Source organism: Elephas maximus, chromosome 6 (assembly GCF_024166365.1).
Source record: "Elephas maximus indicus isolate mEleMax1 chromosome 6, mEleMax1 primary haplotype, whole genome shotgun sequence".
Lineage (NCBI taxonomy): Eukaryota > Metazoa > Chordata > Mammalia > Proboscidea > Elephantidae > Elephas > Elephas maximus.
Window position 1 is genome coordinate 10,323,428 of NC_064824.1, and position 27,332 is coordinate 10,350,759.

The window sequence follows — 27,332 nt, forward strand, 5'->3', positions numbered from 1 at the left end:
GTATTTACCTAGCTTAATACATTGCTGGGTCTCCCTGGAAGCCTTGCCTCTGTGGTTGTGAGTGACAGTGGCTGGAACATTCCTTCACTGTCCTTGTTGAATTGCAGTATATTCTGTCTCATAGAACTAGTGTGGGGCTACTCCCTCATTTATTCTCTGCAAGGATTTATAGAATTTTTGTTTCTTGAAAGGTTTGCAGAATTCCCCCGTTAAATTTATCTAGTCCCGGTGTTTTTCTTTGTCGAGATATTTTTAACTACAGATTTATTTCTTGAATAATAAGGAAATATTCTTGATATTTTAGAAATATCCTTGAAACACCATTGGTACTTGCATTTTTTCCTAGGAATATATCCTTTTATTAGTTTTTCAAACTTATTGGCTAAAGTTGATTAGAATATCCTCTTATTAACTTTCAGTCCCATCCACATCTTAAATTACGCCCATTTCCAATCCCAGCCTAATTCAGAGGTTGAAGGCACTTCTGCCCTATGTTGTGTTTCTTAATGCTGAAGCCTTGGTCCCGCAGCACAATTTGCCCATTTTGGCTGCTACGCACCTGCTTGTCAAACACCCAAACTTTGACTGGCGCCTGGATTTCATGCCGCTTTGTACCCCTTTTTATGGAGCCCTCCTCACCCCTCTGTGAGGGCAGTGCCATCTTTAGGCTGAATTTCATCTGAGACTCATGAGTTCTCTGGAGTTGGCCTATGCAGTATTCTCATATTATCTGTTACATTCTAAGGAATAAGTAGTATCTGGCTATGTTTCATTTTCTTTCTTTCCTGGGATGACTGCATCACAAATTGCTAAGAGCAGACAAGCTTGACTTAGTAATAAGAATCAGGTTACCATTCATTTTCTGAGGTTCGTACAAATGGCTACAGCCGGATGTGAAACCCCTGAAGGTTACTGCACTGCCCTATCTACAGCTCATGAGACAGCAGTGGTCTCACCCAGCTCATGAGACAGCAGTGGTCCCGGGTGAGAATTCTCACCTTCCACATGGAGACTCAAGTTTTATTCCAGGACAATACACATCATGCACAGCCACCGCCCACGAGTCTGTGGAAATTTGTGTGCTGCTATGAGGCTAAATGTATTCTTCCCTTTTGATTTTCTATCTCCAGGTCTCTGCACATGTCGTTATAATGCAAAGGGTTAATAGAAGATAGAAAAGCTAGTCTCTCCAATTGTAATCTGGGAAAATTTTATCTGATGTGTTACCCCCTGCCCCCCCCCCAAAAAAAGTTTACAATAACAAATGCTGAGCAATATTTGGGAGAAATTAAAGTTCTTTCATATTGCTAACCCTGATTGTAAACTGATACTTTGAAGAAAAATAGGACAAATTCTAGTAAAAAAAAAAAAAATATGCAAATACCATAACCTAGAAATGTTACTTAGGATACACACATACCCACCACCCATTGCCGTCGAGTCGATTTCGACTCATAGCGGCCCTATAGGACAGAGTAGAACTGTCTGATAGAGTTTCCAAGGAGCACCTGGTGGATTCAAACTGCCGACCTCTTGGTTAGCAGCCGTAGCACTTAACCACTACACCACCAGGGTTTCCATACAAGGGTGTTTATTGAAAGATTTTTTGTAATAAAAAAAAAAAACTTAAATTCAATAGAAGCTGAGGTAACTAAAATGTGGAATTGTCACATGATGAAATGCTTACACCAAAGCTTTAAAGGAATTGTCTGTATCTGTACATATGGATATGGACAGATCTAAAAATCAATTTTGACTGGGAAAGTCAAGTTGCAGAATGATAGGTGTGGTATACCATTGATTTAAAGTTTAAAACACAAAAAATATGTGTTACTTTATACGGCCACACCATAAAATGTAACGGAAAGAAGCACACCCAATTCATGGCCCTATCAGAGTACTCAGGATGGTGGTTACAGGCTTTCCCAATACCTATAATGTTGTACTTCTTAAAAATAAAATATTAGAAGCAAATATGGAAAACAAAATATTTATTGATTCGGTATGGTGAGAATTTTATGTTTGTTATATTATTTTTTTGTCCTTTCCTGGAATCATTTTAATTTATCAAAATAGAAGAAAGAGAGAGAGGGGGAGAAAGAAGTAGGGAAAGAAGGAAAGGTCACAACTTTAGAGGAATCCCAGAATGTTTTCTCAAGCTGGAATGTCAGGGCGACTTTAGAGAGATGAGGGAAGAGAGGCAGGTGAGAAGATGAAGGTCCAGGGGGTCCTGCTCAAGAGCTGAGATTTTACCTCAAAGGTCAAAGGGACTATCTGGTAATTTTAACAAGGGAAGTGACAAATTAGACTTGTCAGTGCTTCCTTCATTAGGAGCCATCAGTTGTGGAGTGGGACAAAAAATGATGCTATTTTCTGTTGTGTGCTACATAACTTTTAACACCAGCTTTCAGTTTTATAGAGTTTAGCTTCTCTTTGAAACTGAATGATGCTGGACTTCAGAAATTTATGAGAAAGTTTAAGTTGGAAAACGGGTGTTCTTTTATTCTCTCCTTCCTTCCTTCCTTTCTTTTCCCTTCTACTTCTCTGTTTTGGGGGTGAGTTGGTATACCAGGTTGGAGACTGGTGAGTGATTTTCAGTAGGGGGATGATGTACAAAAGAACTGAGTTAAATATAGCCTCACATAGCAGTATGATTGGCTCTTCCCCATAGCAGTCATTTCAATGGAGATGTGAGTCACTGAAAACGTCTCTGTTGCTACTTGTTATCTTCTTTTAAAAGTCAGCTTTTGAACATAAAATTGTTGATGTTAGTTGCATTGTTAGGCAAACCGAGAAATAGCTTTTAAGTTTATGAGAATTAAAAAGGAAAAAGAAAGTCAAATTTTGATAAAAATGCAATGATTAATGCCCAATTTTATGTGAAACAATTTAGCTTGGTAAATTTTGATGTTTTCATCACATCCCAAGAATACCATAGGTTCAAGGATACCTTGAAAGTCCCTTCAGCCTTTTCCACCACCAGAGAGAAACCCATTAGGTCTTTTTTATTAGTCGTGAAGGAAAGAAGCTAGGCATATGCCTTCCACTGGTCAGCTATCTCAGGAGATGAAGACTCATATGTCTCATCACTCAGTGACATCAGAGCACAGAGCAGTGTCTGTCACTGGTAAGTGTCTTTAAAGAAAACTAAATCTGAGAGAGATCAAAATCCAGAAAGAGGACTCCCCAAGCTCTCTCCTAGGTATATGTACTAGTTGTAAACCTATTCGAGAAAGGAGAAAACAGAATAAGATAAAGCAATTTTTAGTAGTTATAGAGCTGTTATTAATCAATCAGCTAATCAGGAGATATCCGACCATCATTGACTTTTGAAACAAGAAGGAGAATTAACAATTACTGAATACTTACAATAGGCTAAGTCCTATAGGGTCGCTATGAGTCAGAATAGACTCAACGGCAACAGGTAACAAGTCCTTCATATATGTTATCACATTCATTCTGCTTCAAAACAATCATACTAAGAAAGGGTAATTATCTCATTTTATGTTGTAGAAAACTGAAGTTCAGACATTTAAGTAGATTATTCAAGATTGTGCATCTAAAAAATATGAAGGTCTGTCTTAAACCTAAGACCTTCTACACTATATCAGAATGTCCCATTGGGCTCACCATTCTGGAGTACAGAGTAATGCTTCAGGTACCTGCCAGACTCAACAAGTTGGAGACAGACAGTAACTATCTCATGAAGTAGTGAGTGACAGATGTTGCCCCTAGGGTGGAAGAGATTGGAGGGGTGGAGGGGGAAAGACATGTAATTGAGGTGTTCAGGAAAGGCTGCAGGAAGGAAGCAGTATTTGAAATTAAACTTGAAGATTCGAATTTCACGTATTTGGATTTATCTAATGTCTATGATATAGGCCTGCAGAATCAATATTTTAAGCCCCACTTCATATCCTATAGTATTCTGTCATCATAGGTACCACAGTTAGTAAATAATTAGACTGTTCATTTGTTCCAACATTATTATTGCTTTCCTGCCCCTGGAAAAATAGGCGGATAACTGAGATCTGAGCCACTCATGAATGGAGGCCTCTTGGAGCATGTTTTAAAAAAGTGTGTGTTAATGTAAAACAGTCTGATGCTCATTGTACAGTCCAGGGGCACACTAAGTGTGCACGCCCTAAATGTATGGAAAGAGCAAATATAGGAAATGTTAATAACTTGGAATTATTTCTGAAATCAAGGTACAGTAATGTCTTCTATCATTTAGTTATTGTTCCTCTAGTTCAATATGGAGGCTTCTCTCGATTTTCTGTTCTCATTATGGCTATTTTCAGGATAATTCTAAGTTGCCCTTAGAGCTACAGTGAAAATGAGTTGCAACAATGTTGAGAAAGCAGCCCCACAGAACTGATTCAAAGGCTGTCCTGAAGACTTTCAGAGCAAAGCCTTGGCTTCTAAAATACTGATTTTGTGTGGTGTCTTTTCAGTAAGAGAAAGCTAACTCAAAAACTCAGCTACTCTGACACACATGTGCACCATGAGTTGGAGTGGACTTGAAGGCAACTGCCTTTGTTTTTGTTTTTTAAAGCTAAACCATCCTGCTGTGGCAAACAACTGATGGGGTGAGGACCAGACTCAGGGGGCCAGGAAAAGTAAGCTTCAGGAGAAATGTCTAGCCATGAGCAGTCTGGTGAGGCCAGGAGACAGGTAGAACCTGATGACCCACAGCAAAGTTGTCTAGGAAAATCTGACTACGGTAATACTGCCAAGGTCAAGAGGTCCCCTAGGGGTTAGAGGGCTAACCATATCTCCAGTGTCCCAAGAGACAAGATTCCAGATTTAGAGAATGTGAAGATAATTGTTTGCAGGCCCAGAAACAGAAGCAGTAGAGTGAACCTAACTCTCCCAGGGAGGACATCCTTCTTCTACCTTTTCTGTGTGTCGAGCTGGCTCTGTATACTGGATATGGACTCATTTGTGCACTCAGGATAATCCCAAGTTTTGACGTAAAACCTTCGATCAAAGATCTCAGGAAAAGACTGAAATGTAGTCTCCCTTTGGTAGTTTTAACAGTGGACATTTAGTATCTAGTGATTTAGTTGAAGCCTGATTTGTTTACACTCTGATAGATATTTTAATAGGGTTTGCAGAGTGTATATTAAAGCTATTTGTATTTTTTCCAAACATTCCAGAATTGGTCAGGAGATTTAAGACAGATGAATAGAATGGACTACTCTAGTGTTCCAGGTCAATTCTGTAGGACAAAAGCAAGGTGGTTTATACCAAGGGGGGTTGGCCAGACCTACTTCCAATCCAGCTCTGTGACCTTGGACAATTTATTTAAATGCTCTGAGCTTGAGTTTCTTTATAACCAGGACAATAACATCTACCTCATAATTTGTATTAGAAGGAGTCAAGGAGTTAAATTACACAAACCACCTGTCACTGTGTTCCATCTTCACTCATTAAAGTGTGTGTGCTATTAGAATAACCATCAAACCACACTTGTTGCCCTGGAGTATATTCCAACTCATAGCGACCCAATAGGACAGAGTAGAACTACACCATAGGATTTCCAAGGAGCACCTGGTGGATTCAAACTGCTGACTTTTTGGTTAGCAGTCAAACTCTTAACCACTGCACCACCAGGGCTTGGCTATTACAAAGACAATGGTTATAGTACCTGGAACAGTATTGATATAGCCTACACTACTGTTCATTTCATGATGGGAAGGGAGGATTTGTTCATATACTGCCCAGACTAATTATCCACACCCTTTCCTTAAGCCCCACCCCCATTCCCTCCACAATAGGGTGGGACACACTTGCCAAGCTCTCTGTATGTGACATAGGAGTTAGTTAGAGTTCAGAGGCCTGAGCTGGGTCCCTGGAGCAGTTATATCAAATAATAAGACAAAGAAAAGTTAGAAGAGAGGGACCACCAGTGTTCTAGGGCCTCGATGTTTCAGGTGTGTCTCATGGACCAGCAGCATTGGAGACAAATTGGAAATTGATCCTGAATCAGAATCTGCATTTTAACAACAGCCCCAGGTGATTCACACTCACAATAAAGTTTGAGTAGAATTGCCTCAGGGAGTACTCTCTCAGTTCAAAAGTAGTTTCCTGGGCTAGTGACAGGAGTCAGGGGCCAGAGAGATGTTGGAATGGGGTGAGGGATTGTAGAGAAATGATCTGTGGTAAGAATTCCATCAAGTGTCCTTCTTTGAAAGACACCTCTAGGGAGGGGGAAAAAAATACTATCCCAACCAAATATCAATAAATATCAGATATAAACAAACAACTAGTTTTTTATTGTGGTGAAAATGCAGACAACGAAACAGTTGTCAATTTAACAATTTGCACATACATAAAAAAATAAATAATTTTTTTAAACAGTTACACTGATTACATTGTTCATGACGTGCAACCATTTTCACCATTATTCTACCATGTTAATATAACCTCAATGCCTCCTAAACTAAAACTCCCCCTTTTCCCCTCCCTATTTTTATCACCCCTGGTAATCTTTAAAAATGTTTGGTTTTTATGTATTTGCTTATTTCATATACATGAAACCATACAGTATTTGTCCTTTTACAACTGACTTATTTCACTTAGCATAGTTCATCCATGGCATAGCATGCATCAGGACTTCATTCCTCTTTATGGCTGAGTAGTATTCCATTATAGGTATACACCACATTTTGTATATCCATTCATCTGTTGATGGGCATTTTTGTTGCTCCCACTTTTTGACTATTGTGAAAAGTGCTGCAAAGAACATTGATGTACAGGTTTCTGTGTTCTTGCTTTCACTTCTTCTGGGTATATTCCTAGGATTAGGATTGCTAACTCATATGGTAAAGTTATATTCAACTTTTTGAGGAACTGTCAAACGTTTTCCACAACAGCTATGCCGTTTTACATTTTCACCAGCAATGGACGAGGGGTCCAGTTTTTCCACAACTTCACCAACACCTGTTAGGTGGTATCTCATTGGATTTTGATTTGCCTTTCCTTAATAGCTATTGATGTTAAGCATCTTTTCATGTGATTCTTGGCCCTTTGGATGTCCTCTTTGGTGAAATGTCTGTTCAAGTCCCTTGCCGATGTGTTGATTAATTTTGATTGGTTGCTCGCATTTTTGTTGTTAAGTTGTAGAAGGTTTTTTATATTTTGGATATTAGACCCTTATCATATATAGTTTCCCAAAATTTTCTTCCAGTATGCAGGTTCTCTTTTTCCTTTGTTTGTTCATAAAGTCCTCTGATGAACAAAACTATTTAATTTTTATGAGATCCCATTTATCTATTTTGTCTTTTACTGCTTGTGCTTTTGTTATCATAGAAATGACCGATTTTTTTTCTCAACTTTCAGCATTTACATAAATTAAATTCAAGTCTGTGTGGCAAATAAAATATTTACCATAAAATGTTAGACATTCAATTTTTTGTAAGACACTAAATTTACTCCCAGATTAAAACCCTATTTAAAGAAACCAGATTCCCTTCCTCACACATTTAATAGACTTCAAGCAACAAGACTCTGACTCAGTTCATCAAAATGCCCTTGAAAAATTCTATCTGGAGCCATCATACCAATGTTATGCATTAAAGGCTTTATTTTATTTCTTCTGTCTCTTCTCTTCCAAGGCTTGACTCATAACCACTTGAGATAGAGCTAAAGCTGATGGAGAAAGTGAAAATCCTTTGCCTTCTTGCCCTGAGGAAATGCTTGACAGGAGATTTCCAAGCTGTGCTGTCATCAAAGCTAAACTTAACCTTGTTCAGGAAAAAAGTCCTTAACTTTCAAACCAACTCCTTGTCAGCCCATTCAACTTGCAAAGTACAATGTTGGGGTGGGGGGAGGGGGGATAAAGAAGAAAAAAAAGCAATGAATGCGTTTCAGTTTGAGGTTATTGAGACTTAAAATGATGACTTCTCATGTTTTGCAATGACATTAAAGTTTAAATGTCTTGGTTCACAGGCACTTACCACTCCCTTCATCTCCATTAATCTTTGCTCACAGTTTCAAAATACAACACTTTCTGTCTTCAGCAATGAAATGAAATTTTCCCGGGGTTATAATTGCTTTCCAGTGTGTTTCTTCTCATGTTATTTGATTGCTAAAGATTTACTCCAAAATGGGAGATATTTAGTGAACACAATACAATGTATTTGCCTGCTCTTTTTAATCTGTTCGTGCATAATTTGAAGGGTTGGGTGAGGGAAAAATGGAAATTGAACTCATCTGACCGTGACAGATTCACAAACTCTGAATTCAACTCAAACTTTATTGATGCTTTTAAATTACAGTACCAAATACCTGGACATGTCCGTGTAACATTTATAGCATTTTATATCTTCATAGCTACAGCCAACATTTGCTTAAGAATCAGAATTGTAATTTAGAGTGAGCAAGAAGAGCATTTTACAAGGAAAAGTAGACCATGCTGAGGCATTTTGCCTGGAACAAGCTTTTATTTTTAGCTTATCCCCAAAAAACTTATTATCTAGAGACCTGAAATACCTCCAAAAATCACTGTCTTTGAGGGCTTGGAAGGTCATTTCATAGAATCCTGTAGGATCTTTTTTGATGTCAGATGGGCATACTGTCTGGATCGCAGAAGCAATTGGTGAAATGGGCTGTCCGTGGGAGCCTACCCTGTTCCCCTGTCCTCTGACATGTAAACATTCTACAGACACTGAGTTTCAATTAAGAGCAAACCAAAGCTCCACCCGGTAAATTATACCCAAGTTTTTTTTTACTGAGGTATTATAAAAGGTAGCATTTCCAAAACTGAACTTTACGAATCTGAGAATCTCAAAATAGTTCATTTTTTTATCTCCATGCAATAAAGCAAGATCTTCTTTCTAGTGTCTTTGCTTGGAAACATGTTGTAAGAGTCATAACATACAAAAGAGTGCCGAAAACAAAGGGGCCAGACTTGGGATTTAGAGCCCTGAACTCTGCCTGGCTCCCTCCGTTTCTCTGAGAAAAAGCCTTTTTAGAAGAGAATAAATACATAAGGTAGACCTACGCATTGTAAATTCAAAGAAAGCAGCTGCTGTTTGGAAGCCACTCAGGCCAGTGTATTGTCCACTGCCTAGCTCCCATCCCAACAACATAAAAAGCCAGAATAAAAGAGACCTAGTTTTTTTTAGTGATGAACTGGGGGTGGGGGTGGGAGTGGCTTTGGTAGCTGAAAGTGTTTTCCCTTACGCATTATTTTGTTACTTAAAAATCTTTACACAGAACTTCAAGATTCATTGTACCCGTTGCTCTGAGTCAATTTTGAGTCATAGAGACCTCTATAGGACAGAGTAGAACTACCCCACAGGGTTTCCAAGGAGTGGCTGGTGGATTCAAACTGCTGACCTTTTGGTTAGCAAGCTTAGCTCTTAACCAGTGTGCCACCAGGGCTCCAATAACATTATACCCATTGCCCTTGAATCCACTCTGACTCATAGTGACCTTATAGGACGAAGTAGAATTGTTCCATAGAGTTTCCATGAAGTGCATGGTGGATTTGAACTGCTGACCTTTTGGTTAGCAGCTATAGCTCTTAACCACTACATCACCATATTTCCAATAACAGTTACCATTAAATGAACATGTTCTATGTTTCAGCGTTATTCACTGCAATGTTCTGAGTCTTGGATTCTTTACTTCCACAATGAGGGTGCATTTGGGGCTGATACAAGTACTTTGGGGAAAAGAAGTGTTTGCCTTCCCAGGTAATACTTTTCTAACCTTGATACCTGTGTTTCTTCATCTACCAGATGGTCACCACTAGATGGCCCTACCATCTGAGATGATTTAAGGTATGATCAGGTAAAGAAGGTATTTGGAAACCACACACACACGAATTATGATGATGATTTCATCAAAACTCTCTTCAAGCACTCACTGTTTTGATCTCACTCCCCTATGTGAAATGGGCAAATGAATATTTTTACTGTTGTCCAGGCATTTCCTATTCTAGAAAGATGCTCAGTTCTTACCCAGAGTGTTAGACCCAATTTAAGACTTTCCTCCATTTACAAAAATTCTACTTAAGAGATAATTATTGAGCAACTTCTCTACGATCCTCTCTGTGAGAGGTAATGAAGATACCAGGATAAGTAGAAATAACAGCATGTTCAAGAGCTCTTGGTTTGGTGTGCAACAATATTATAAAAAGAAATGTCCATCACTGTGTTGGGTGATGAAACTTAGGAAGGACACTGTGTTTGGTCTTGAAGCATAAGTAACCCGTAAACAGAGCAGACCTTGGAACAGAATTATCCTCTGACCTTTAAACGGCTGATAAAGAAACAGAGTTCAAGTAATCTGAACGGGCAAATTCTAAAAAAATACTGTAGAAGGTACAAGAAATGTACCTCGGAAATGTACCTTTAAAAGGTGGAACTGGAGATAATGAGCTTGAATCTAAGGAAGAATGACAGAAAAAGGAGATCTGACGCATAATCAATTATGAGCCAATTACTGGGTTAGATGTTGTATTGGATTCCCAGGGCTGCCGTTACAAAATACTACAAATTGGATTAATAGTATCACAGTTCTGGAGGCTAGAAGGCCAAATCAGGGTATTGTCTGTGTTGAGTCCTTCTGAGAGCTTTGAGAGAAAACGTTTCATGGCTCTCTCCTAGCTTCTGTTAGCTCCAGGGCTTCCTTGGTTTATAGCTGCAGAGACACATTATATGGAAATCAATCATGTAAAATTAGGACTCACCCTACCCCAATGTGACCTAACCAATAACAACTTCAAAGATCCTATTTCCAAACAAGTCTATATTCACAGGTACCAGGGATTGGACTTCAACATTGCTTTTTGGGGGACACAATCAATTCATAAGGTATGTTTTACATAAATTGCCTCTTTGCATCCTCACAACGAACATATATACTTATGTCATTAGTGATTATCCCCATTTTTACTTGGAGATTAAATAGCTTCTTCCAGGACATATAGTTAGTAAGTTACAGAGTCAGGATCTGAATACAGACTGGGCTAGGTTCCAATGTCTAGGTTCTTTCCAAATATACTACAGTCTCCCACTGGTCCAGAAGGAACACACTCATACACACTCCACAGATTCTAATCTTGAAAGAACACTGCTTCTATCCCTCCAAAAGGCTGACATGATTTTCTCATCTGCAAAGAACAATAAAGGTCAATATTCCCTCAAGTTATCAGCATATGTTTATTCCTTCTCTTTGTAAGTGTTTGGTCTTGGCCTCATTGGTTGTTCTATCAGTCAGATGGCTAGACCCCAGCTCTAGTCTATCTTCTTAGACAGGCATTTTCCTAAATTCCAATGCGGTGATTGATGTCATGCAAGAATTTTAGTGCTTCCTTCAGGAACACTATGGCTGGGCCCTTGCAAGATAAAGGGGTTTTATGTATGTGCGTGGATTGATTGAGCTACAATTTAAGATCATGGTTTCCTGAGTAACTGGGATTTTCGGTAAATGATACTGGTAAAATTTTGCTTTTTCAAAGATGTATTTTTTTTTATCGGTCTCTTCTAAAGCCTCTCAAATTGGCCTAGTCACCACTCTCAACTTCTCTTATTCCAGGTATTTTCAATCCTTTGCTTCTATGAATCTTACCTTTTCAACCTCACCTTAAAAAAGGTTTTGTGACTTTTAGCTAATCAAATTATGCTATGAAGGAGCATTCATGATACCAAAGGTTTAATAGCCTTAGCATATTTGAATTTAAAAAAACTTGTTGCTGTTGAGGAAACCCTGGTGGCATAATGGTTAACTGCTATGGCTCTTAACCAAGAGGTCGGCAGTTCAAATCTGCCAGGCCCTCCTTGGAAACTGTATGGGGCAGTTCTACTCTGTCCTATAGGGTTGCTATGAGTTGGAATTGACTCGGCGACAGTGGGTTTGGTTTTTTTTTTTTTTGGTTGCTTTTGAGTCAATTTCGACTCATAACAACCTTATAGGATAGAGTGGAACTGGCCCATAGAGTTTCCAAGGAGTGGCTGTGGATTTGAACTGCTGAACTTTTGGTTAATAGCTGAGTTCTTTACCGCCGTGACACCAGAGCTCCACATTTGAGTTTAGGCACTGTCAAATTAATGCTTTTGAGAGACATGGTCCTTGGCTCTATGACCAAAGCTCATCCCTATAGCAAGCCCCTTTCTCCTGAACCCTGCTTGCTTGATCTTACTTCCTGACTCTGACCAAGCCACAACTCTGTCAATGATAAATACCCTGACCCTGTGACTCTAGTCCAGCATGTGCTAATAACTCCATTTTATCCTTTAATTTTCATGATGACACTTCTGGCAGCCAAGATTAAGTACCTGGAGTTAATTCAGTAGGTGGCAGTCATACCTAATAAGTTTTGTGAAGGAAACATGTTGAAAGTAGAGTTTCAGAAAGGAGTAGAGCCTGGTGGTAAGTTGAGAAGACTGTTGCAAAAATCATAATAGAATATTAAAGAGTCACAACTAGTATCAAGTAGTGAGAAACAGAAAGAAAAAAAAGTGAAAATCTAAGAGATATCTCTACAGAAAACTTAAAAAAAATTGGACTTGTATTATTCAATCTTTCATTCAACATTTATTGAACAAGTAAGCTGTCCCAGGTACTAAGTGCTAAGGGGAAAAAAAAAATCCCTGCTTAGTTCAACCCAAGTGCTCCTGAGTCCCTCACATAGTATTTGTCAAATTACATTTTTATTGATAAATATGATTTAAAGATAGAAAAGCAAAAGCAAAACAAAACACAGTCAACTATGAACCCAAATTCCTAAAATAGAAAGTCCAAAAAAATCCTGTGGCAGCATGGAAAAATTTAGATAGTCTAGGAGTAAAGTGGTTCAGGAAAATATGTGTTGGAGTGATTTAGTCTGAAATAATTGTGATGCATTCATGTACAGATGTTCTTAAAAATCCAAGATAGCAGAGGTAAATTCACAGAAGATACTCAGTCTGATGAGAGGCTAGGCCTTGCCCTAATGAGGATCTGTCCTTGTTTTAGAGGCTGGAGCCAGGTATCGAAATGGGCAATCAGCAGAGTCATGCTGAACTTGGTTCAAAGCCGAGACTGGGCACTAACTAGGAGTCCCTGGGTGATACAATTGGTTAAACACTCAACTATTAACTAAAAGGTAGGAGATTCAACCCCACCTAGAGGTGCCTTGGAAGAAAAGCCTAGCAATCTACTCCCCAAAAATAAAAGCCTGGAAAACCCTATGGAGCATAGTTCTGTGCTGACGAACTCTGAGTTCAGGTCAACTTGGCGGCATTTGGTTAGCATGTCAAAGTGGACAAATGAACTTGTCGCTCTGACCTGGTGTACAATGAGGATAATGGTCTCCCCTTGCAGCTGCTACAGTGAAGGCTGACAGGACACACAGGGAGCACTGCCAGGAGTCTTTCACTGAATAACCACTCCCAGTAATATACTTGGCTGTTACACTTACCGGGTTCAAATGTGGTGTGGTCATAGCAACTCATTTACAAGTGAAATGTGTTACCTCCAAATTGGTCTGTCCTAAAATTATCACTAGAACCACTTTAACAGCCCAGAAAGAATCTCAGAGCTCTCTTGCTAATCCCTAGATAGGACTAGCCCCTCGCTCCTAGACACTCCCCAAACCCCTGTGCCCCAGCTACTCCACCACCAGGCACTCTTGCAGCAGCACAGGGAGCGTGCTGTGTCCATCTACACCGTGTTTGAGGAGCATGCTGTGGGATTTGTTCTATCTCCAAATCCTGATAGAAGCTCTGACACCTAAAATGTGCCCTATTAGAGTTCGTTGAGGAATATAAAATACAGAAAGGTGAAATTAGAGAACATTCACAATGAAAGCAGAATAAAACTCAGGACTCCTGGATCTCAGAACAAATCTTTTCTGTATGTAATTGTTCATAAACATAGAGAACTATTTATCTCTTTTTTTAATATATATATCTCTGTCTGTATCTCTCTATCTCTCTCTATGTATCTGTCCATCTACCTGTGTATCTGTGGACCTATCTATCTTGATATCACAGTCTATGTCTTTGTCTTAATTCTGTTTTCCCACAGCAAAAAGCATAACCATGGGAATCTAACAGGTGATTAAAAACCAAATATTGCATTAAATGGGAGACGGATGTCAGGATAGAGACAGTTTAACCTTTTCATGACTCATTTTAGAGAGCTGTTTCTTGACCTCTTCACTATGAAGTAATTCATCTTCTATGGTTTCATGCTTAAAAAGGGGACAGGGTCAGATTCACAAATAATATTATAGTATTTATTTTTGTTGTTTGCTAATTAAAATAATAGGTAACCAGACAACAAACAAATGAAGCTAAAAGCATGAGTTATCACTTCTAAGCACCATTGTAGGCACTATACAAAATGTATGTTTTATGTCTTTTAAACAGAGAATGCCATTAAGTATGCAATGCTAAGAGGAATTTTATCTCACCTATAAATACAAGTGAATCTTTTCAGCTCCAAATCACCATATACAGCCAATTTACTGTGGTTATCAAGATGATACACACAATTTAACTTCAGTACCATCTATAACTCTATTGGTATTTTAACAATAATGAATAAAAATATATGTTGGGAACAAAAATATTACTTAGAGCCTCCTTAAAGAGTCAATGATAATTTCTAAGAAGCTAGATAAATATCCTTTTTATACAAATTTCTCTTTTGTTCTTTACCTTTGAATTAATATGAAAGAAGACCACTAGTGTTTAACTATATATAGGTGTTGAAGGGTACACTATCACCACTTCTTCAGAATAAAAATATCAAATAAAATGCTTGACTTTAGATCTACGCAAATATTAATAAAGAAACAAATAATTTATTTTATTATCCTTGTCTCTCTCTCTTTTTTTTTTTCTGTCTTACTTCCTTTCCTGTGGTTTTTTTTTTGTTGTTGTTTTTCAGGGGGTGGGTTAGTACATAGGAAAGGGTCTTTTTAAATTTAATACACATATTGTTTTGTAACATTGGTTACCAATCCCATGACATGTAAACACTTTCCCATTCTCAAATCTGTGTTCCCTATTACCAGCTTTTCTGTCCCCTCCTGCCTTCTTGTCCCTGCCCCTGGGCTGGTGAGCCTATTTAGTCTCATTTTGTTTTATGGACATGAAGGGTGACCCGCAGGATTGACTTCACTACTGAGTTAAAAGGGTATGGGGCCGTACTCTCGGGGTTTCTCAAGTCTCTGTCAGACAAGCAAGTCTGGTCTTTTTTTGTGAGTTAGAATTTTGTTTTACATTTTTCTCCAGCTCTGGCCAAGACCCTGTATTGTGATCCCTGTCAGAGCAGTCAGTTGTGGTAGCCAGTCACCATCTAGTTGTGCTGGACTCAGTCTGGTGGAGGCTGTGGTAGTTGTGGTACATTAGTCCTTTGGACTAATATCTCCCTTGTGTCTTTGGTTTTCTTCATTCCCATTTGCTCCAAACAGGGTGGGGCCAGTGTAGTACCTAGGGTGTCTGCTCATAAGCTTTTAAGACTGCAGACACTACTCAGCAAAGTAGAATGTAGAACATTTTCTTTATAAACTAAGTTATACAAATTGAGCTTAATGTCCCCCGAGACCATGGCCCCCAGCCCTCAGCCTAGTAATTTGATCCCTCAGGGGGTTTGTCTGTGTCTATAAAGCTTCCACAGCTTGCCTTGGTCAAGTTGTGCTAACTTCCCCAGTACTGTGTACTGTCTCACCTTTCACCAAAGTTACCACTTGTCTATTACCTATTTAGTGTTTTTGCCTCCCCACTCTGTCCCTCCCTCATAACCATCAAAGCTTGTTTCTTTCTGTGTGTAAATCTTTTCATGAGTTTTTATAATAGTGGTCTCATCCAGTATTTGTCCTTTAGTGATTGACTTATGTCACTCAGCATAATGCCCTCAGATTCATCCACGTTGTGAGAAGCTTCACAGATTCATCATTGTTCTTTATCATTGCATAGTGTTCCATTGTGTGCATTTACTGTGGTTTATTTATTCATTCATCTGTTGATGGGCATCTAGGTTGCTTCCATCTTTTTGCTATTGTGAACAGTGCTGCAATGAACATGAGTGTGCATATGTCTATCTGTGTGATGGCTCTATTTCTCTTTGATATATTCCTAGGAGTGGGATTGCTGAATCATGTGGTGTTTCTATTTCCAGCTTTTTAAGGAAATACCATATCATTTTCCAAAATGATTTTGCCATTTTAAATTCCCATGAGCAGGGCATAAGATTTCTAATATCCCCACAGCATCTCCAACATTTGTTATTTTCTGTTTTTGTGATTCACGCCAGTAATAATAGGGTGTGATGGTATCTCTTTGTAGTTTTGATTTGCATTTCTCTGATGGCTAGTAATTGTGAGAATTTCCTCATGTGTCTATTAGTAGCCTGAATGTCTTCATTGGTGAAGTGTCTGTTCATACCCTTTGCCCATTTTTTTAAAATTGGATTATTTGTCTTTTTGTTGTAGAGGTGTTGGATGTTCCTACAGATTTTAGAGATTAAACCTTTGCTGTAGCCAAAATTTTTTTCCCAGTCTGTAGGTTCTCTTTTTACTCTTTTGGTGAAGGCTTTTGATGAGCATAAGTGTTTAATTTTTAGAACATCTCAGTTAGCTAGCATATCTTCTGACGTTTGTGTGTTGTTAGTTATGGTTTATGTCCTATTTATGCCGTGTATTAGGGCCTCTATTATTGACCCTCCCCCATGTGTCTATCAGTTTGTCATACTGTGGGGGCTTTTGTGTTGCTGTGATGCTGAAAGCTATGCCACCTGTATTCAAATACCAGCAGGGTCACCCATGGTGGACAGGTTTCAGCCAAGCTTCCAGACTAAGAGAGGCTAGGAAGAAGAACCTGGCAGTTTACTTCTGAAAAGAATTAGCCTGTGAAAACCTTATGAATAGCAGTGAAATATTGCCTGTATGGTGCAGGAGAGAAAGAAAACACCAAAACCGTTGTCAGAAGAGACTCTGAAGCTTAATCTTGAACATCGAGTACCTAAAGCAAAAGGGAAAAAAAAAATGATGAAGTAAAAGAGCTGAACAGAAGATTTCAAAGGGTTTCTTGAAAAGACAAAGTAAAGTATTATGATGACATATACAAAGACCTGGAGGTAGAAAACCAAGAGGGAAGAACACACTCAGCATTTCTCAAGCTGTAAGAACTGAAGAAAAAATTCAAGCCTCAAGTTGCAATACTGAAAGATGCTACAGGGAAAATATTAAATGACACAGGAAGCATCAAAAGAAGATGGAAGGAATACACAGAGTCACCATACCAAAAGAACCAGTCAATGTTCAAACAATTCAGGAGATAGCATATGATCAGGAACCAATGGTACTAAAGGAAGAAGTCCAAGTTGCACTGAAGGCATTGGAAAAAAATGAGGCTCTGGGAATTGAAGGAATACCAACTGAGATGTTTTGACAATTGGATGCAGCACAAGAAATTTGAAAGACAGCTACCTGGCCAACTGACTGAAAGAGCTCCATATTTATACCTATTCCCAAGAAAGGTGATCCAATAAAATGTGAAAATTATTGAACAATATCATTAATATCACATGCAAGCAAATTTTTGCTGAAGATCATTCAAAAGTGGCTGCAGCAGTATATTGACAGGGAACTGCCAGATATTCAGGCTGGATTTAGAAGATGAGGTAGAACCAGGGATATCATTGGTGATGTCAGATGGATCCTGGCTAAAAGCAGAGAATACCAGAAAGATGTTTACCTGTGGTTTATTGATTATGCTAAGGCACTCGACTGTGTTGACCATAACAAACTACAGATTAAATTGCGGAAAATGGGAATTCCAGAGCACTTAATTGTGTTCATGAGTAATCTGTATGTGGATCAAGAGGCAGCAGTTCAAGCAGAACAAGGGGATACTACATGGTTTAAAGTCAGGAAAGGTGTGCATCAAGGTTGTATACTTTCACTATACGTATTCAATCTGTATGCTGAACAAATAATCTGAGAACCTGGACCCTATGAAGAAGAATGGGGCACCAGAGTTAGAGGAAATCTCATTAACAATGTGTGATATGCAGATGACACAACCTTGCTTGCTAAAAGTGAAGAGGACTTGAAGCAGTTACTGATGAAGATCAAAGACCATAGCCTTCAGTATGGATTACGCCTCATCATAAAGAAAACAAAAATCCTCTCAACTGGACCAATGAGCAACATCATGATGAACAGAGAAGAGACTAAGTTTGTCAAGGATTTCATTTTGCTTGGATCCACAATCAGTACCCGCAGAAGCAGCAGTCAAGGGATCAAAAGACACATTGCATTGGGCAATTAGGCTGCAAAAGACTTCCTTAAAGTGTTGAAAAGCAAAGATGTCACCTTGAGGACTAAGATGCACCTGACCCAAGCCATGGTATTTTCAATAACATCATATTCATGTGAAACCTGGACAGTGAATAAGAAAGACTGAAGAAGAATTGACACCTTTGAATTGTGGTATTGGTGAATAATATTGAATATACCATGGACTAACAAATCTGTCTTGGAAGTACAACCAGAATGCTCCTTAGAAGCAAGGATGGTGAGACTACATCTCACGTACTTTGGACATGGTATCAGGAGGTATCAGTCACTGGAGAAGGACATCATGCTTAGTAAAGTAGAGGGTCACTGAAAAGAGGAAGACGCTCAATGAGGTGGATTGACACAGCAGCTGCAACAATGGACACAACCATAGCAGCAATTGTGAGGACGGTGCAGGACAGGGCAGTGTTTCATTCCGTTGCGCATGGGGTTGCTATGAGTAAGAATCAAGTCGATGACACCTAACAACAGCAGCGTTGACCCTATTTTCTTCTTCTTTGATCTTTATGGTTTTTAATTTTATATTTAGGTCTTTGATCCATTTTGAATTAGTTTTTGTGTATGGTGTGAGGTATGGGTGGTCCTGTTTTATTTTTTTATAGATGGACGTCCAGTTTTGCCAGCACCATTTATTAAAGATTGTCTTTTCCCTGTTTAATGGACTTTGGGACTTTGTCGAAGATCAGGTGACCATAGGTGGATGGATTTAAATCTAGGTTCTTGATTCTGTTCCATTGGTCAACATGTCTGTCGTTGTACCAGTACCAGGCAGTTTTGCTTATCACAGCTGTATAATACATTCTGAGGTCAGGTAGTGTGAGTCCTCCAGCTTTATTCTTCTTCAATAGTGATTAGTTTTTCCATCTCATTAAAGAATGCTATTGGTTTTTGCATCAAGATTGCATTGTATTTGTAGATTGCTTTGGGTAGAATTGACATTTCCACAATGTTGAGTCTACTTATCCATGAGCATGGTATGTTTTTAGGAAAGAGTCTTGAATGGAGGCATAAGGAAGACAAGAAAAACAAAAAAGAAATTCAAATGCTTCCAATAGTTATAGACTATTTTCCTGTTCTCAAAGAAGTGAAACTATACCCTCCTTATTGCAGAAATAAAGTCATCTGTTGAAACAAATGTTAAAAATGATATAACTAATGGTATCAGACTTACACAGAGGTGGCAGATAAATCTGGCCTGTTGGTCCCAAGTTCTGAGGGAGGGACATGAGTTTTGGTTACAGCTCTTTCATTAATTAACTGTATAATTTTGGACAGTCATATCATCTTCCAAGTATCAATATTGGTATTTATAAAATACTCTCTTAGTCTATGAATGTAAAGTGAGTCCCTGGGTGTTGCAAATCGCTAACATACTTCGCTGCTAACCAAAAGTTGGAGGTTCGAGTCCACCCAGGGATGCCTCAGAAGAAAGGCCTGGCAATCCACTTCTGAAAAATCAGCCATTGAAAACTGTATGGACTACAGTTCTACTTTGATATACATGGGGTCGCCATGAATGATAATCGACTTGATGACAACTGGTTTATAAATGCAAGTTTAAGGGTCATTTGCAAGTAGGAATAAAGTTATGAATACTCTACCAGATGGAAAAATCTTAGGTGCTTTCAGTCACACCCTCAGACATAGATTTTTATCTCTATGGAGGGGAGTAGAGGTAGACTTTGCTTTATAAAAGATTACAGTACAGGTATTCTTATACAAAAACAGAAAATAGTAACTTCACATGGATAAGTGTTTTTATTTCTAACATTGCCTTTTTATTTCTTCTGATTTTTGCAATAAATCTTTTTGAGGAAAGGATCATGAAAAGGCTTTTTTAAAAAAAATTTTACTTATTTTCGGTGGTAATGTATATAACCAAATATGCATGTATTCACAACTTCTATATGAATGGTTCAATAGCACTGGCTACATACTTTGTGTCACCATTCTATCTCTACCCATACTGCTTCATCGTCATTAATTTAGGCTCTCTGTCCTTAAATCTCTTATCTATGCTTTTGATTAACTGTTATCAGTTAACACTCATATAGATCATTGTTTATAAGAGTGCTATGCTCAAGACATTATTAATTGGGCTAAACTGTTGTTTAAGGATGGCTTCATGGGAGAGTTTTGGTTTTAGGTTTAAAGAGTATCTCTACGCAGTAGACTCAGGGGCTACCCCACTCTCAATGGATCTGGTAAGTATGGTTTCCATATAAATTCAAAGTTCTTTTTCACACTTTTCATCCTTTTGATCAGTGAAGAGACTTTCATAAGGGTTCATTTTGAAGATATTCTACTATGCCAAGATATCCATGAAGTTTAATTCATTTCTGGAAAATGACTCTGGTGGAAATCGTTATCGACTATTTCAGGTTATGTGTCCCCCTGAAAGAGAAACCCGGCTTTTAGTTCTCAGCTGCTTTTTCATAACCTTCAAACACTGCTCCTCCCCTCACCCTGGCTTCCTCTCCCTTTCCTCATTCCCCAGGTAAGCACAGATCCACATTGACACATATTTTTGGAAAACTGCTGGTGGATTTAGCTTTGTCCAAATGCACTGTCAGAGGCTGGGATTTGACAATGTAGGTTTGTTACATAAAGCCTGCATGAGCAGTGGAGCAGATGGCATGCCTCTTCTTTCCTTTCCAGCCATGTGTTTGGTGTGGTGTCGTTCTAGTTCCTGCAATTCGGCCAGTTCACAGAGGGCCAGCACTGCCTGTGGGATGTTGCCCTGACTCCTGCCTTGTATCTGTGTCGCCCTCCCTTTCTCTTCCACCTCGTAGTTGCCTTCTTAGCTAGTTGATTGTAAGCCTTTAGTGGAAACGAGCTGTCTGTGATACCAATTCTTGGGCATGATTTATGACATAGAAAAAACAGCCCAGAGATAAGATTGTTTTAAAAGAGTTGCTCTTGATTAAAGCAAATACTGCTGACAACTTATAAATTGCTTCCTGTTCTTATTCTGTGCTTTCTACATTAAAAGATAACTTTTGACTCCATTTTCATTCCATCTTTACAACGATTCTACAGTTGGATATGGCAGGGATGACTCTTCTGTTTGCATCATGGAAATAATGTTTAGGGCATTTGAGTGTATTATCTATAATCAACAACAAGCCTAGAAGTAGGATCTCCTAAATCTAGCCCTTCTGATACTTTACCCTACCTGAGGCTGTCCTAAATCATGAAAAAAAAAAAAAAAAAATCCCTCATTATTGTTTTCATTTACACTAGGGCATTTCTTCTCTGCTTTAAGAATAGGACTATTTTAAAATAACACACATCTTTGGATTTAGGATGGTTATATGAAAAACCCTTAATTCCCAGTGGCTAGGGAATAATTTCGGAAACCCTGGCAGTGTAATGGTTAAGAACTAAGGCTGCTAACAAAAAGGTCGTCAGTTCAAATCCACCAGGTGCTCCTTGGAAACTCTATGGTGCAGGTCTACTCTGCCCTGTAGGGTCACTATGAGTCAGAATCGATTCAACGGCAACAGGTTTTTTGTTTTTGTTTTTTGGTTTAGGGAATAATTTGATTAGACTCCTGGCCTATCGTCAATACAGTTGAGGCCATTAGATTTTTTCACGTGACATAGAGAAGACAAAGGGAGATATCTTTTTGTCTGGGAGTGGATGGGGTGGCCTTTCTTCCTCTCTGGTTTGAATTTCTCATTCTTATCACTTTGGGGATATAAGAGAAAAAGTTCAAATCTGTTTCTTAATAATTCTCTCTTAAGATGTTCACGGTCTGTGAGGAGAGGCGACCTGAGGAATCTTTTCTAGACCTTCTCATTAGCACAGCTTGTTTTTTAATGGTTTCATTCATTTCCAAAATAGAAACCGTGTCTGACCCCACAAAGTGAGATACAGGGCAGGCACATTTCAGAAGAAGAAATGGATAATGGGGACGTCACAGCTGGGAGTCCCAAGGCAGGGGGCACTAGAAGCTCAGTTCATCCTGAAGCCAGTGCCTTGTGAAAGGCTGGGTGGGGCGGCCGTCTAGGGCCAGAAGAAACAGGAATGATCACTTGCCCCAAAGTCTGGACATCAAGGTACCAATTTTATTGGTTTGGGTATAACCTTGTAAAAATCCCCCAAATTTTCCTATCAGCTTGTTTATGTCTTTATATTTCTCAATAGTCTGTGAGTTCCTTGAAGATTTAGACCCTGTTTTAACTCAAATTTATCCCCAGTGACTCTTTAAGGTGGATCATGGAGTAGGACTTAATGTTTTTTGGATTGAATTGAACTCACATGCTTACTGTCCTGCCGTTTCTAATATTCCACGATCATTGTATAGATCCCTGGCTGTCTCAAATGGTTTGCTCTTGACTAGTAGCCTAAAAGTTGGTGGTTTGAGCCCATGCAGAGGTACCACAGAAGGAAGGCCGGGCAAACTGGTTCTGTAAAGATTACAGCCAAGAAAACCCTATGGAGCAGTTCTAGTCTGTAACACATAGGGTCACCATGAGTTAGAATCGATTCTAAGGCAATGGGTTTGGTTTTATTTGTAATTATTTCACTGTAATAATTCACAGTGTTAACCAAGGACTACTATAATGAGAGGAGAACAATTAAATTTCAGAATTGTTTACTGAGCGATGTGTGGCTTGAATTGGCTTGAACCACCTACAGTGGTGCCGTGAATTCTGCTTCAGTGTGACATATTAAGTTGCAGAAATAACTCGCTAATCACACAAGAAAAGTCTTATGAAGGAGAGCTTAGGCGAAAAAAGGTTGGGGCACAATACTCGAAAACATTGCCAGCGACACATAAAAAGACTGTAAGAACCTAATAAAAATGGTAGCACAGTTTTACATATGTTAAGTGTGTACGAAATACAGAAACACTACAATAAATATGGTATTGCCACAAGCAAACTGCATATTTGGTTGAAAAGATTTGCAGTTTGCCTGTGGAAGTGGGAATCAGAAGAGTTGTGAGTTATTGTGAAGCACTAGAAGGAGAATTACTCGAAACTGGAGGAAAGTTGTAATAGTTTGGATGGGTATGGCTCGTAATATAGCAGTGAACTGAGATACTATTTTGAGGCTCAATGTGTGTATGTACATTGTGAGTGTGTGTGTGCGCACTTCGCTTATGTGGCTCAATTCATTTGTGTTCAGTGTTCTGCGTTCACCTAATGTTTCCTGATTACCAAATTTAGCACAGGCAAACACAGAATTAACATTATGTTCAGAATTTTTCCTAATATATAAATAGAATAACACATGTGCATCTTCAAATAAGTGCTTTGAACGTGTCTGCACATCTCCTCTCTTCTGTGCCTCGTGCCAGGAGAAAAGTGGCCTCAACCTCCTTGAATCTGCTGAGCAACTGTAACTGCTGCAGTGCTGGTGCTGTGGTTTGTATGGTTCCTATGGTCCCTCTGCAGTGAGCGGCTGTAACTGCTGCAGTGTTGGTGCTGTGATGTGTTTGGTTCCTACGGTCCCTCTTCAGTGAGCGGTCATAACTGCTGCGGTGCTGGTGCTGTGATGTGTACGGTTCCTGTGGTCCCTCTTCAGTGAGCGGTCAGAACTGCTGCGGTGTTGGTGCTGTGATGTGTATGGTTCCTACGGTCCCTCTGCAGTGAGCGGTCATAACTGCTGCAGTGTTGGTGCTGTGATGTGTATGGTTCCTACGGTCCCTCTGCAGTGAGCGGTCATAACTGCTGTGGTGTTGGTGCTGTGATGTGTATGGTTCCTACGGTCCCTCTGCAGTGAGCGGCTGTAACTGCTGCAGTGTTGGTGCTGTGATGTGTATGGTTCCTACGGTCCCTCTGCAGTGAGCGGTCATAACTGCTGCGGTGCTGGTGCTGTGATGTGTACGGTTCCTGTGATCCCTCTTCAGTGAGTGGTCATAACTGCTGCAGTGTTGGTGCTGTGATGTGTACGGTTCCTGTGGTCCGTCTTCAGTAAATGTTCATAACTGCTGCAGTGTTGTTGCTGTGATGTGTAAGGTTCCTATGGTCCCTCTTCAGTAAGGATCTGGCTCTGTTTTGTGCTTGTCAAATACTTCAAAATATTTTTCAAACATTTGTGTTCGGGAAAAATTGAAAATTCACTTTGCCAGTTGATTTTTTAACACATTTAACAAACTAGGAATTTAATCCTTATGTTTATAAGTCATTTTCCAGCAATTAGGTGAAATCCAGCTCGCTAAGAATTTGCTGTATAAACAAGCAGCTTTATAACACTGTCTTTTTTTTTTTTTTTTTTTTTTATGTCAAACCAATTCTTTCTGAAAGCCATAAAGTTAACCTTCAAACTGAAGGGTACATTTCAAATTGATTTTGAATGAGGTGTGTCTAGATTTCGTAAAGTCATTTTGCAATGGCCAGCAGGGTCAATTGTGTACAAAATGGAAAACTAGGAAAAGAGTGTTGCTTTAGTTATGTTGACTCATTGGTAGATTGATTGATCCTTTCCTTCCTTTCTCATTCATTCATCATCCCTTTCTTTCAATCAGTCTTTACTGAAGTCCTTTTACGTACCAAACTCTTTGCTAACGTTCCTTTTGGAAGGTGTAAACAAATTAAGGAATAAATAAATTGTTGTGCTATTGGTAGTATTTATAAAGTTCTGATAGATCTAATTTGTTAATATGTAATGTTTAGATGGCCACTACCAGCACTGGTGTTTCAGTGGTAGAATTCTCACCTTCCATGCAGAAACTCAGGGTTGATTATTGACCAATGTACCTCTTAGGCAGCCAATACCCATCTGTTAGAGGAGGTTTGTGTGTTACTACAATGCTGAACAGGTCTCAGCAGCGTTTCCATTCTAAAAATGGAATTGGAAGAAAGGCCTGGCAATCTACTTCCAAAAATCAGCCAATGAGAACCCTATGAATCACAACAGCCCAATATGCAAATAATCATGGGGATGGCACAAGACTGGGCAATATTTTGTTGAGTTGTCCATGGGGTCACCATGAGTCAGGACCAAGTCAACAGCAGCTAACAACAACAATACCTATGCTAAAAGTGAAGATCAGGGACCTTTATATGAGATTGGGAAGTCAAGACATCTGTCTCACTTGGAGAGACATACCTGTTGTCATGATCAGCATTCTTGCCTGTGGTCCAACCCTGTTCCACAAGTTGACAATATTGATGGAGACTTAGAAAACATACCATATATTTTTACAAATAACACACCCATGTAACTAACCAAAACGAAACAAAACCATTGCCATTGAGTTTATTCCGACTCATAGTGACCTTAGAGGAAAGAGTCAAACTGCTCCATAAGGTCCCCAAGGAGCAGCTGGTGGATTTGAAGTACCGAACCTTTGGTTAGCAGCTGAGCTGTTAACCATGGAGCCACCAGGGCTCCATGTAACTAATGCAACCATACATATAACACGCACAGCTCCCCTAAGAAAATAATATGTGAGAGGGTTGTGCTGCTGGTAAAAAAATATTGTGTGCGTTATTTGTGTAAAAATATGGTGCTTTTCACTTTTAAGGAAGTCACAAAAGGGAGCAGGACCTGTAGTGGTAGCTACTGTGGTGAGTGTCAGAGTCAAGATTCTATAAACTCTGGGACTATTTTCTATTACTTCAGGGGATAGAAATGGATTATTATAATTAGTAACTTGTTTTCAAAGGCTTTCACACACCTGGGAGTGAGACATTCTAAATTATTTTATCTCTCAAGATATAATTATTGTAGAGGCCCTTAGGGACTAGAGAATGGGGAAGAGTTGAACAATGTTTTCTCCCTTCAATAGATCTTCCATTTGATAGAATAAGCTCAATACATAGTAAATTAAGGTTTTGCACAGGTGGTACCTTATAGGAATGGTTGGGTAACTGGTCTTTTGATGCTGCAAATCTGGATGAGAATTCTTGCTACGTGACTTTCTAATATTGTCACCTTAGGCAATCTACTTTACATCTCTGAACTTCAGTTCCTCAGTCTGTGAAAGGAAATTGTACCTGTCCTTCAGGAATGTCGTGAGCAGTAGATGAAATAACATATGTAAACCCATAATACATGACCTTGTTCAGAGCAGGTGGTTAATCAATGAATGTTGTTAATGTAATGAGTTCATTCTTCATGTTCTCTTGCTAATAGAATCTGTTCTTTCTCTCTCTCCTACCATTTTAGACAACTGTGATGATCCATTAGCATCCCTGCTCTCTCCGATGGCTTTTTCCAGTTCTTCAGACCTCTCTGGTACTCACAGCCCAGCTCAACTCAACCGAAGAGTTGGTAAGTAGGGTGACTAAAACCCTAAGTATAACTGCTAAATAAACAAGTGGGAAGAAAGTGAAGGAAGCCAACAGTTTTATATACTGGGATCATGTCCAAAAACAGTATTTGGAAGAAGATGGTGGTGTGGGGTGTGGGGTTAAATTTTAATTAAACTGCACTTCCCAGAAGATAATGGATATTTACAATATGCTGACACTTGCTCCCCCAACCACCTTATACTTTTTGATTACCATAAGAGAAAGAACTTGTGAACAATTTGTTTTGCACTTACATTTCATGTGGATCTAATAAATAAATAGCTGTCAAAATCATATTATGCTTATATTAAGCATGAGTGAAGGCTACTTAGATTTTTTTCTTCAAAACTTTAATCCTCACCCCGCCAAAATTGCTAATTATATACATACACACACACACATATATATATACAACATAAATGGTGACTATACACCTGGATCTCACCAGATGGAAAACACAGGAATCAAATCAACTACATCTGTGCAAAGAGATGATAGAAAAGCTCAATATCATCAGTCAGAACAAGGCCAGGGGCCGACTGTGGAACAAACCATCAAGTGCTTATATGCATGTTCAAGTTAAAGCTGAAGAAAATTTAAACAAGTCCACAAGAGCCAAAATATGATCTTGAGTATATCCTACTTGAATTTGGAGACATTCTCAGGAATTGATTTGATGCGTTGAACACTAATGACTGAAGACCTGACAAGTTGTGCGATAACATCAAGGACTTCACACATGAAGAAAGCAAAAGATCTTTAAAAAGACAGGAAAGAAAGAA

The 27,332-nt window shown here is 39.0% G+C and overlaps 1 protein-coding gene across 1 annotated transcript in view; it reads left to right on the forward strand.

Moving 5' to 3' along the window:
* Nucleotides 1–27,332, forward strand: part of CNTNAP5 (contactin associated protein family member 5) — a 1,201,383-nt gene that overhangs the window by 212,660 nt on the left and 961,391 nt on the right. Inside the window, exon 2 of the mRNA XM_049889068.1 lies at nt 26,426–26,530. Within this exon, the coding sequence (XP_049745025.1) occupies nt 26,426–26,530 (105 nt within the window). The remainder of the gene's footprint in view (nt 1–26,425; nt 26,531–27,332) is intronic.